Source organism: Artibeus jamaicensis, unplaced genomic scaffold (genome assembly GCF_021234435.1).
Source record: "Artibeus jamaicensis isolate MK-2021 breed Jamaican fruit bat unplaced genomic scaffold, CSHL_Jam_final contig_240, whole genome shotgun sequence".
Taxonomy (NCBI): domain Eukaryota; kingdom Metazoa; phylum Chordata; class Mammalia; order Chiroptera; family Phyllostomidae; genus Artibeus; species Artibeus jamaicensis.
The window spans coordinates 12418061-12431939 of NW_026521506.1; the positions used below are offsets into that span (position 1 = coordinate 12418061).

The 13879-nt window shown below is 34.7% G+C and overlaps 1 protein-coding gene across 1 annotated transcript in view; it reads left to right on the forward strand.

The window, feature by feature from the left end:
- STK26 (serine/threonine kinase 26) overlaps positions 1-13879 on the forward strand; it is a 74941-nt gene that overhangs the window by 36442 nt on the left and 24620 nt on the right. Inside the window, exon 3 of the mRNA XM_037146368.2 lies at positions 7691-7921. Within this exon, the coding sequence (XP_037002263.1) occupies positions 7691-7921 (231 nt within the window). The remainder of the gene's footprint in view (positions 1-7690; positions 7922-13879) is intronic.

A 13879-nucleotide genomic window follows, 5' to 3' on the forward strand; every position in this document is an offset into this window, starting at 1 on the left:
AGAATAGTCATGGGGATGTAAAGGACAGCATAAAGATTATAGTAGCCAAAGGATATATATGCATGAACCATGGACATGGACAATGGTGTGGGGATTACCTGAGAGAGTAGGGGGTTTGGGTGGAGGAGGGCAAAGGGAAAGATTGGGGCAACTGTAATAGGATAATCAGTAAAGGGAAATTTAAAAAAAAATTTGAAGTGTTTGTTCTATGTCTGTGAAGTATGTAATTGGTACTTTAATAGGTATTACATTGAATCTGTAAATTGCTTTGGGTAGTATGGACATTTTGATGATGTTAATTCTTCCAATCCATGAACATGGTATATGTTTCCATTTGTGTCTTTCTTGATTTCTTTCTAGAGTGTTGTGTAGTTTTCTGCATACAGGTCTTTTACATCCTTGCTTAGGTTTATTCCTAGGTTTTTTTTTCTTTTTGCTATATCAAATGGGATTTTTTTTTCTTGATTTCTGCTTCTGCTGTTTCATTGTTGGTATACAAAAATGCCTTTGATTTCTGGATATTGACTTTGTATCTTGCTGTTTTGCTGAATTCATTCATTAGGTCCAGCAGTTTTTTGGTAGAGTCTATAGGATTTTCCATGTACACTATCATGTCATCTGCAAACAGTGACAGTTTTGTTTCTTTCTTTCTGATTTGGATGCCTTTTATTTCCTTTTCTTGTCTGATCACTGTGGCTAAAACTTCAAATACTATATTGAATAGAAGTGGTGAAAGTGGACAACCTTGTCTTGTTCCTGATCTTACCTGGAAAAGATTTTAGTTTTTGCCTGTTGAATATGATGGCAAGAAAATCTCAGGTATTTCATGCAGCAACATTTTTACTGATATGTCCCCTAGAGCAAGGGACATAAAGGAAAGAAATAAACAAATGGGATATCATCAAAATTAAAAGCTTTTGCATGACTAAAGAAAACAGTATTAAAATAAAAAGAGAACCAACTGTATGAGAAAACATAATTGCCAATGACACCTCAGACAAGGGTTTAATCTCCAAAATATACAAAGAACTTACAGGACTCCACTCTAAGAAGACAAGAAACCCAATTAAAAAGTGGGCAAAGGACTTGAACAGACACTTCTCCAAGGAGGACATACAGAAGATCCAGAGACACATGAAAAGATGCTCGATATTACTAGCTATCAGAGAGAGGCAAATTAAAACCACAATGAGATACCACTTTAAACTGGTCAGAATGGCCATCACAAATAAAGCAACAAACAACAAGTGTTGGAGAGGTTGTGGAGAAGAGGGGACCCTAATCCATTGTTGGTGGGATTACAGACTGGTACAACCACTGTGGAAAACAGTATGGAATTTTCTCAGAAAACTAAAAATGGACCTGCCTTTTGACCCAGCACATCCACTGCTGGGATTATATCCTAAGAACCCTAAAACACCAATCCAAAAGAACCTATGCACCCCAATGTTCATAGCAGCACAATTTACAATAGCCAAGAGATGGAAGCAACCTAGGTGCCCGTCAGCAAATGAATGGATCCAAAAACTATGGTACATTTACATAATGGAATTCTGTGCAGCAGAAAGAAAGAAGGAGCTACTGCCCTTTGTAACAGCATGGATGGAACCGGAAAGTATTATGCTGAGTGAAATAGGCCAGGTGTTGAAAGACAAATACCATATGATCTCACCTTTAACAGGAAGCTAAACAACAAAACAAACAAGCAAGCAGAATAAAAACAAAAGACACTGAAACAGAGAATAGGGGGGCAGTGACCAGAGGGGAGAGTGGAGGGAATTTAAGGGGAAAAAAGGGGAGGGATTTGGAGGAACGAGTATGAAGGACACAAGGACAAAACTAAGGGAGGTGGAAATGGGAGGGAGGTGGGGAGCACTGGGGAGGGCCTGGGATGGGAATAAAAGAAAACTGTACTTGAACAATAATTAAATAAAAATGTAAAAGATTTTGAGCTTTGCCACTAATGAACCACCTTAAGTCATTTGACAATTTATGACCTCTCTAGGCTACATTTTTCTCCATATAAAAATAAACTTTGGATCAGATGTTTGCTAAGTACTGTTCATCTCAAAGGGTCTGTACTTTTTATTCCAGGATTTATTTTTCCCTTCATTACCTTTCTTTACTTCTGCAATTAATTTCACATAAATAGCCTTAAATTTCATGATTTCCATTTGGTGATATTAGCCTAGGACACAGCAGGCATGCAATGAATACTTTTTGCTGATGGTAGTGATAAGGAGTTGGATCAAATGACCTATACATTTCCATGCAGTTTTCAAAGCCATTGAATTATATTTCTACCCAAGGAGAGCTCAGTTTTGCTTGGATTATATAACACTTTAAAAAGATAGTATCCTACAATCTTGAGTGTAAGCAGTACTAAGAGGTAAATGGCTTTGATTTTAATCTTTAATTTTCTTCCGGCAGTATCTTGATTAGGAAGCACCCAACAAACTTGTAGGGCTGTGTTCACAGGGCAATTGAAAAATCTTAACATAGGTGATCATAATAGAACTAATTGAATTCGAGGCTCATGGAATCACTAGAGAATGGGTTTTATTTGCATGTATTCTACCTGTTAGATTACAGGTAAGAGTATAAACATGTAAGTAATCTAGAAAAACATTTTCTGTTTAGTTTGGGAGAACTAATCTCAACAAATATTAGGTAGCTAACTAGGTGTTATCTCTAGTTTTTAGTACATTGTTAGGCTGAAGTTTTAGATACTCTCTCTGACTGTCAGGGCATCCTGAGTTCACTGTAGGTCACTCCTGGTGTTACCTCTTGAGAATTTGTAACAGGTTTTCCTTTATAAGCTTTGATATCATTAGCATTTTTTGCTTATTATTTCCTGTACATTCCTCCTCCTCAGTCAGTCACTGATAGCCTATACACACAATCAGTCTTTGTAAAAGTGCAAACAGTATCTTATAAACAAGAGCATTTGTAGAATGATTTTTATTAAAGTATGAAGACAAGTGGAAAATGTTGTTTGAGGTCAGCCTTGCTCAGCTTGGTTCTTAGTTCTTCAAGGTTTTTTTTCTTTTTTCGGAACACATGAGCACAGCCCTTTCTGCTCAAATCCTCTGAGAAATCTACCTCCCTTCCCTAAATCTGTTATGTTTTCACTCTCAGCTCCAGATTGGAAGTCTGATTTGGCTACCTCAGATTCAAGGGAACTAAATTTGTTACATTTAGTTCTTTCTAACCTTTAACTTTATGAGTCTCCCTTCTAACAGAACCCCAGGGTGAATTCTAATTCTGTCTACAATTTTCTTGTTTCTCCTGCTCACTTACTCGTAATGCCCCCTGATGAGGTTGAAGATAAGCTACCTCAAAGTATAGCACCTTGCCATGTTGGATATTTTAACCTGAAGGAGTTTGACAAAATGACAGAAGTGAGGTTACTTTGATATGTTTTCACACACCACCCTCCCTCTCCCCACCTCACTGCTCTACTTTCCTGAAACTGGTCTTAAGACACTCATGTGAGAATTACTCCCCCTATATCTGGAAGAAACACCCTTATCTCTGAAGATAATCAAGGATACAAATTCAAGATGTCAAGATCTATTTGCTTAGTGGTTCCCAAATGCTCATCTTTTTTTTTAAAGATTTTATTTATTTATTTTTAGAGAGAGGGGAAGAGAGGGAGAGAAACATTAAAGTGCAGTTGCCTCTCTTGCATGCCCACAACAGGGGACCTGGCTTGCAACCCAGGCATGTGCCCTGACTAGGAATTGAATCAGTGACTCTTTGATTCGCAGGCCAGCACACAGTCACTGAACCACACCAGCCAGGGCCCAAATGCTGATCTTAAAATTGCTGTCAAAATCACTACGTGGAAAATAGTTTGAAGTACTTCTTTTAAAAAATACCGATCGCTGGGACCAGTCTCAGGGATTCTGAATCAGTATTTTTGGAATGAGTTCTAGTTATCTGCATTTTAAATGTTGTACTGGTGATTCTGATGTGCAGCCAGGATTAGAGACCACTTAGAAGACTGTCAAGAGTTCTTTCAGCCCTCTAATTCTGTGATTTAAGTATGCAAGAAGTCTTCTTTTATCTGCACCTAACCTTACACAGGAGACAAGCAAAATGATCATCTTATGTTTTTCCCTTTTGGACTTCTTAAGGACATTTCCATACTAAAAGGTTATTATTGTCATTGTTATGGCTTTACTGGTAATGTGGTGCCTCTGCTTAAGACTTAAATTTGTAACATTTGTACTTATAGCTAAAGAGTCTAAATTCAAGCTAAGCAAAGGTAAATACAGTCAAGGAATAATGTGAATGTACTGAGGTAGATCTGTGAGTTGTTTATTTTCACGGGCCCATTTTTGTGGGCCATGGATAAATTGTCTACCATTCATCATAAATCAGTATGAAGTTAATTAGCCATTCCTCCTATTTGCTGCTGCAGAACTTAAAGCTCCTTCCTGAGTTATGGCTTTGAGAAGGTAATACAAATACAGATATAGAAGTAAGCTGCAATTTTGTAGTAGAGGTAGAAAGATTTGGAAATGTTAATATTCTTAAAAGAATATTTGATTTGGCCCTGGCTGGTGTAGCTCAATGGATTGAGCGCGGGCCTGCGAACCAGATAATCGTGGTTCGATTCCCAGTCAGGGCACATGCCAGGGTTGCAGGCAGGTTTCCCTGCAGGCCAGTTCCCAGCAGGGGACGCATGAAAGGCAACCATACATTGATGTTTCTCTCCCTCTCTCCTTCCCTTCCCCTCTAAAGATAAATAAATAAAATCTTAAAAAAAAAAGAATATTTGATTTGGGTGGAGAGGGAGCTGTTGATTTTCCTAGAGTCTCTGAAGAAGAGTGATGTGAATAACACTGGGAAAAATAGCTTCTTTATATAGGTGGTTCTTAAATTGCATTATTTGGTATGTTTACCATTTATTTACTTGACTTGTGCCCTTGCACCAAAACCAGGAGGGAAATCTGTCTTAATAAAAGACTTAGGCTCTGGCTGGTGTGGCTCAGTGGATTGAGCACCAGCCTGTGAACCAAAGGGTCACCAGTTCGATTCCCAGTCAGGGCACATGCCCGGGTTGTAGGCCAGGTCCCCAGCAGGGGACACATGACAGGCAACCACACATTGAAGTTTCCCTCCTTCTCTTTAACCCTCCCTTTCTCTAACAATAAATAAATCTTAAAAAAGAAGACTTAGGTGTAAGAAGCTTGTGAGATGATAAAGGAGAGGGGGATTTAGAACTTAGGTTTTTCTATAGAAATTTCAGGGACTAGCAAACAGGGTAGGGATCTATATTCTTATATAGTCAAGCATGTGAGGTTATACTAGTAAAAACTAGTTTTCATGATTTCCTCTACTCTGGAAGTTGGGGTTTTTCATGAGAACTTTTAGTCCCCAAATAAAAGAGCATAAACATTATGTAAATGATGGATCTTTCTCCTTTTCTTTCTTCAACTTGGTATTCTTTGATTTAAAGCCTTAAACTATATTGACGAGTTAGGATTAATTTCAGAGCTTCTTTAAAATGCAAAATGTAACTTGATTTTTGAATGTTTCATTTACATACTTTTAGGAACCCATTTGTTATAGAAAGCAAGAACAGCTGTATTCTCCCTGGGGTTGATTGTTTAGGTCAAATCTTTATAAAATATGAATTAGGAAGAGTAGGATTTAATTTTTGTTTCTTACAACAAAAATTTTTGTTATAAAGTTAATGAACGTACTTCCTACTTGAGAGTGTATCAGAAAGTACATACTGTTTTTTTTAATCATGACATATTTACAATATTTACAGTTGTTTTGTAGTTACAATTTGTTCTTTTTGCTTTTCCAAATCTGCTGAATTTAGAAAGTTATAGGGAGGTAAATCTGTCACCAAACTCTTTGATGAGTTTTTTTTTTCTTTCCTACAAGGTACTAGAAAGACAGGAACCATAATCACCAAGAGTAGGAAGAGAAGTACCTTTGGTTTAACAGCTATGTAATAGTAATGACAATGAAGTACAATGTCTTCTTTGTGAGAAATAGAACACCAAGAACATCAATAATGATAGTACTCAGAATTTGAAGAACATGTTATAACAAAATGTGAGCATTAAAAAGGTATTTCCAACCTACTGAATATCTAGCCTATTTTTAAAAGCCTATATGGGAAGCTCAAGATACATTTGTTTCATGTGGGTACTCTAGGTAGGTGGGGATAAGAAGTACCTTGCACCAGTCAGGGCACATGCCTGGGTTGTAGGCCAGTTCCCAGCAGGGGACACATGAGAGGCAACTATACATTGATATTTCTCTCCTTCTCACCTTCCCTTCCCCTCTAAAGATAAATAAATTAAAATCTTAAAAAAAAAGAAGTACCTTGCAACATCAAAGAGACTATTACATAGAAAGTGTACGTTTTAGAATTAGAAAAAAAATCCAACCAAGAAAAATGAGAAAACTTATAAATCAAGCAGGCCATGTGTAAACTTTATTTAAGTAGGTCGTAAAAAAGAAAAGTTGGTGAAAAAAGATTAAGGTGATTAAAAGTTTTCAAGTTACTCAAAATTAGTCAATTTGTGAGAGAAAAAAATAAACTTTAATGATCACTTTGTCTAATAAATGAATATATAAGGGAATGTGCTGTTTGTCTCCTGAAATCGATGACTAGATAAAATCGTAAATGAACAGGTGATCCAGATCCAAATTAAATACAGATAGCTCACAATAACTAGATAGAATTCTCCTATAATTTGAAGGAACTCAAAATAGAGTTTTAGATGTAGAGTAATAAGGCACTTAAAATATAAAATAAAACATGCCTTTTGGGGGGATTTGGAGATCTTGTGTTTCTACTTGAATAGGAGTATATTGAATACTCAGTAATATGAGCATAAGTAACCATGTAAAGGTTGTCTTTGAATAAAATTTCAGTTAAAAATGTATATGATTAGATAAAGGATAATTCTAAGTCAAGAAAGGATAGGAATTTATAAATCTAAGTCATACCTATATATGTGTTAACCTAAAAACCTATACTTGACTTACTCTCAACTGCCACTATAAGTTGTGAAAGTTCAACATATTTCCATTTCTTATGAGTATCAGCAATTATGATAAAGGCATAGAATCTTGTCTCAGCCATTGATGAGAACATTATATGTGAATAAAATCTCAAGTAAAGAAAAGAAGTAGACTCATAGATTATTAAGTCTTTGGTTTCTGTGGTGTTTACATGGTGATTTAAAAGTGTAAGTGGGGTGATTGAGATGTCCAAGTTGGAAAGATAAAAGGAGAATTAAAAGGTAATATACTGCTGGTGGAATGTTAGAATTTTTAATGATTCACCTACCTATTGCTTAGGCTAGGAATTCCTCCACTATTGCTACCATAGCATTAATGTGCAAACTATCTATAACCAGCTACTTTATTGTGCAATGTGTCTGGCCCTTTGGCAGGCATCAGAGGTAACATTCACTGTGTAGGGCTTTTTGTGATAGCAGGATCAGCTAAGCCCAGTGAGTGTGGGTGATCCAGTAGAGTATGAACTAGCTGAATATCGGGGATTGCTGTTGTTCTAACAAAGCACATATGAAAAGTCAAGGAAATTGGTATGCTTTTAAAAATGTGTTAATGTCCTATATGATTTATTTTTCATCATTTAAAAATTGATGCAAAACATTTGTGTTCTTTTCTTTCTTTCTCTCCCATCTTTTAGAATAATATAGCTGATCCAGAAGAACTGTTCACCAAATTAGAACGCATTGGCAAAGGCTCCTTTGGAGAAGTTTTCAAAGGGATTGATAATCGTACCCAGCAAGTGGTTGCTATTAAAATCATAGACCTTGAGGAAGCTGAAGATGAAATCGAAGACATTCAGCAAGAAATAACCGTTTTGAGTCAGTGTGATAGCTCATATGTAACAAAATACTATGGATCATATTTAAAGGTAATATGTGTGTTATATTATTAAGTCATAATGTATTGTCATTATGTTTTTCTTTCTTTTTTTAATTCTAGTTTTTTTAAAGGCGATGTCTTAAATTAGGATTTCGCAGTCTTTAGTCTCCAGACAGAATCTAGCTCCATTTAGGGTGCCAAATAAACTGTAGATTTAGCAGCTGTATCCTCAATGCATCCCAGTACTCATCTGTACCATTTTATCCACACCTGAACTTTTGGACTGATGGAAGAACAGAGGAGCAGCTGGTTCTTGAGACATATGCTTTGTTGGAAAGGAGCTTTTCCCCTGTGCTTTCACGCATTATGCTTAGGGTCCAGTCTGTTTCAACCTTAGAATTGATAGAATATATAAATGTGTCACTTATTCCATTGTGGATGGTGGTTATTTACACATCTCCCTCTCCTTTTAAAATATTTATTTTTATTGATTTTTCTATTACCATTTATCCACCTTAAACCCTCTTCCACCTCCACCCATCCTCTCCCCCTGACCCTCCGTAATCACCACACTATTGTCCATGGCCATGAATTCTTTCTCTCTTTTTTTTCTTCATGGGAGGAAGTTTAGCTCAACCAGTCTTGGTTTTTACATCACTTAGCACAGAGCATGGCACATCTTAAGTATGCAATAAATATCTCTTCAAATGGAATTAAATTGAATAATACATGTTTCTCCCCTCCAAAAAAAGTTGCATTTTTAGTTTTAGGATCATGGAATTAATAGACACATAAAGTTTCAGGAGATGGAAATGTTACTGCATAACAAAAATACTCTTTGGTTAGTAAAGCTAAGAACTCTTGGACTCCAGAGTTAGAAGTTCAATTTGTGTCTATTGAATGTGAATCATAAATAGTTAGAAAAATCTAGCTTAGGTTTGAGTTTCAATTATTTTAAAATGAAAAATGTTTATCCTAGTGTTGAATTTTCAAAGGAAGACACTATTAGTTATATCTTTGCTTTCCAGGGTTTATGGGGATGGGAGTTGTTCAATTTTTTTTCTTTATTTATCTGTAGGTCAAAGGGGGTATGTTTATACCTCTGAAACTGTTGGCCTGTGTAAAAATTAATGTTGTCTTTTTATGTTCTGCTCACTAAAAAAAATTCCTAGGATAATCTGTCTATATTAGTTAATACTGATTTAGAAACTCATCATCAATTTTCCTGCCTTTTTACAAAGTTTGATTTATTCTAATATTACATTAATTAGATGATTGTGGAAAGAATGAATCATTAAACAGCCAAATAGTCACTACTTTCTTAGATGCTGAATGTAAAAATGAACAACCCACTTCTGTCATTAAGTAACTCATAATCCCACATTTCACTAAAAAAGTGCAGATTTTATGATTAAGTATGTACAAGGTACAAATAGAGCACAAATAAGCAAGTTGCCACTTCTAGCCTTGTTTTGGAGGGGTGGTGGTATTAAGTCTTTAGGAAAGGCTTTAAAAAATGCTTCTGCTGGAAATTTCTGTTCAGTTTCTTCTTAGGATGAGCCATTACTCCATTTTACTATATACATGATTATTTGATTATTCATAACATATTTACATTCATATTCTTTCCTAGAAGGTTTATTTAGCAGTAATATTCCTCTGTAGTAACACTATGGTCACTCAAGCTCACTAATTTGAGGTCCCCTTCCTAGTTACCATAGTAGACTTGGTTGTAGGAAGCCCCAAGAATTTCTTCGTGTGTGTGTGTGTGTGTGTGTGTGTGTGTGTGTGTGTGTGTGTGTGAGAGAGAGAGAGAGAGAGAGAGAGAGAGAGAGAGAGAGAGAGAGAGAGAGAGATTTGTTTGCTCATTCTGCTTTATTCTTACTGGATTGAATCCTGGTAATTGCAGACCCACTCTGGAACAGACCTGAACCCTTCCTATTTTTAGGCATGTAACAGATAAGCTACTTTTGATAACTAACTTAAAATATTAAATAAGCCCTGGCTGGTGTAGCTCAGTGGATTGAGTGCGGGCCTGCAAACCAAAGGATTGCTGTTCAATTCCCAGTCAGGGAACATGCCTGGGTTGCAGGCCAGTTCTCGGCGGGGGATGATGAAAGGCAACCATACATTGATATTTCTCTCCCTCTCTTCTTCCCTTCTCCTCTAAAGCTAAATAAATAAAATCTTTAATAAAAAGTAATAAAATAAAATATTAAATAAGCCCTATTTAAAATGAGTTATTTTATATTATATTTTAGATGGGTACTGAAACAGTATTGACTGTTTTATTGGTTACTTATAGCTTTTGTTTATTCATGTTCAGTACTGTCATGGAAAATGAGTTATAGTTCTGTTTGTATTATATATTCCTATATATTCTTAAGATTTCACCTTTAAAAAATTCTCCTCATAATATACATGTACCATTCATCCAATAAGTAGTTAATTTTTAAGTAAATATGACTGATAGTTTTTGTCCAAATCTTGACTATAGACTAACTAACTCACACCAGTCAGTGATACAAAACTATTAGCTAACATGTCTTAACCCTGAAGAGGTCATGGCTGATTGGAGAGATATAAACAAACTCTTTCCTTAAATACTGTTGTATATATCAGGTATATAGGTTCAAGGTCATGACTAGCTGTGTGTTTGTATGTGACTAACATAAAGCCATAATGTTTAAACCATCAGTTTGGTTATAACATGTGTTTTGTAAGCATGTGATATTCAGTAGTAAGTTGTATTGGGTTGGCCAAAAAGTTTGTTTGGGTTTTTCCATAAGTTGCCTCTAGTAGCACTGACTAGTCTTTAATTTCATTCAAAACAATTTTGTTATTTTACATTGTGATAGCTGTCATATCAGCATGTATTAAAAACATAAAAATTGGTAATTTTTGTGTAGTCATTTTAATATCAAAGAAGGAAGAAAACATGCAACATTTTCAGCAAGTACATGTTATTATTTCAAGAAAGGTAAAAACTCACTGAAATACCAAAAAAGATTTGGGCAGTGTATGGAGAAAGTGCTGTGACGTACTGAATGTGTCAAGTGATTTGTGAAGTTTCATGCTTGGATTTCTAACTGAATGATGCTCCATGGTCAGGTAGACCGGTTGAAGTTGATAGCAATCAAATTGAGACATTAATTGAGAACAGTCAGTGTTATACCACATGTGATATAGCTGGTATACTCAAAATATCCAAATCAATAAAGTTATTGGTAAAAGTGAAAAATGTATCTTTTAGTTTATGGGAAAAAAGCTAAACAGATTATTTTGCCAATCCAATACCTGATAGATACCGTGAATTCTGAAGTCTCAGTTGGTGTAGGTTTTTTTGTTTTTTGGGGTTTGTTTGTTTGTTTTGCAAACTTTGAAGTCAGTGTTTTGTTTTGTTTTTTATCATTGAAAATGGTTGGAAAAGTATATCAATTCAATAATCCAAGAGATACTGAAGAATTTCAAGTGCTACTTGAGTTCAATGATGAGAATTATAGAGCCAAATGTGAAAATAATTTAGAAGATGAAGATTATGTGGAAGTTTGTTGAGAAGATTTGGATAATGAACAAGATGTTTCTAGTGAAGAAAGTGAATTAGGCATAAGTGAAGAGTATTGTTTTGGAAAGGATAAAAAATCAAAATGGAGGAAAGATCCAATATGAAGACAAATTCTAAAACAGTCACAGAATAATATTTTGTGTCAACTTCCATTAGTTCATCCAAATGCAAAAAAAATGCCAAGACAACTTAAAGCTTGGAACTGCTTTATCACAAATGATATTTTAGATCTAATCTTATTGTATACAAATAAATACATAGATTTTATCTTGAGTTAGTTTTCATGAGAAAGAGATGTTAAATGAATAGATAAAACTGAATTGAAAGTATTTTTAGGCCTCATATCTAGCTGGTATACATCTCAGCAATTATCTAAACTTGCAGGGCTTATGGGCTACAGATGGTATTGGGATTGAACATTTTAGACTTATGATATCTGTATGGAGATTTAGATTCATTCATAATTGTATCAGGTTTGATGACAAACTTAACCCCTTAGAACACCTGAAAGGGTACAGATTACTGACTATGAGAGACATTTTCTCAGTATTTGTAGAAAATTATAAATTATGTTACTCTATGAGAAAGAATGTAACAGTAGATGAATGTTACCTGGATTTAGAGGCAAATGTGGGTTTTGATAATATATTCCATCCAAGCCCAGTAAATACAGTATATATTTTTTGCTAAGGTCTATTCAAAAGTATTTTACACGTGGAATTTTGAAATATATGCCAGTAAACAGCTGAAGATCCTTACTTGATTTGTATAATTAACCAGCAGATATAATCAAGAGACCTTTAGAACTTGTTTACTCACCAGAACATAATATTACAGCAGATAACTGGTTCACTGATACAAATCTTTTCTCTAACTTGTAAAAGAAGAAATTTTCATTTAGGTACTGTTCATTAATAAACCGTAACTACCCCCTGAATTTGTGTCTTCTAAAAACAGGTCTCAAAAAGCCAACTTATTTGCCTTTGGTGGAAATTACACATTTGTATATCATGTACCCAAAAAGGGAAAATGTGTAATTTTAGTTTCAGGTATGCATTTCAATGATGCCATAAATTTAGATTCACAAAAGCCTGACATAATAGAATACTGCAACCAAACAAAGTCAGGAGCTAACACTGTGGACCAAATTATAGTTACATATAATGTAGCCAGGAATACCAGAAGATGGCCTATGGTTATATTCTACACAATTTTGAATATTGTAGCAATAAGTTCTCAGACTATTCATATGCTGAACAGCAATGTCAAAATAAGCTGCAGAACATTTATTAGAAATATCATAACACAATTAGTTTCAATACAAATAAAAAGGCATTCAAAAATATCTACAGGTGTGCATAAGCCTATACACCTGAAACTTCATCAATTTCAAAAGGAAATTCTACTGACAACATAGATATCGCTCCTTTGACAAGCAGAAAAAGAAAAAAATATGTTAGGTGCTATGCATCCAAAACAATTCACTTATCAAAATACTTTTGCAAGTGTTGTGAAAAGTATTTATGCCTTCAGCACAGCAATATTGTGTGTGATGACTGTTACAAATGTTTTGCAAAGCCAACTATTGAAGATTCTGATTAATTAATGTTAGAGACATTTTTGGTGGTATTTTTTTTTACCAATATTCTTGGTTACATTATTTGAAAAGAAAAAAATATTCATTTTTTAATATTTTTGGTTTAATAATTTCTAGACTGTGACTGAAAATAATCATGTATTTTATTATATAAATATAGTAAATGCAAATTTGTAGTGTTTTTAAATTGTTTTTCTCATTTCAGCACATACTAGTAATGAATATATCTCTCATATACACGTTACCTATGCTGTAATTTTTTTGACCACAACTTCCACAGGGTTAAAGGATTAGCCGTAATTATTCTTATTTCTTTTACCCATTTTAATTAAAGTCCATAAACTGAAAGACTACTTTGAAGAACATGTCACTTCATGATAAAATTGTAGAAATTCACAACTGGCTGATATTATTTGTATCCTGCATATATTTACAGTAAAGTAAATGTGTGAATTATCTCTACATAGATATATACACAAAAATGAAATATCTTGCAAATTTATAACCTTCTAATGTCATTTATTTAAAATACTTTCTTAAATTGACCAGCTTATTTATTTTTCATTTATATTAAAACATAGTGTGGCAGCCCTGGACAGGTGACTCAGATGGCTGAAATGTCATTCCATACAATGAAATGTTGCGGGTTTGATTCCCAGTCGGGACACAAACCTAGGATGCATGTTCAATCCCCAGTCAGGGCACTTATAGGAGACAACCAATCAATGTTACTCTCTCACAGTGATGTTTCTCTCTCTCTCTCTCTCTCTCCCCCTCTCCCCCCACGTCCCTCAAAACAATAAACGTATCTTTGGATGAGGATTAAAAAAACATGACAACAACAA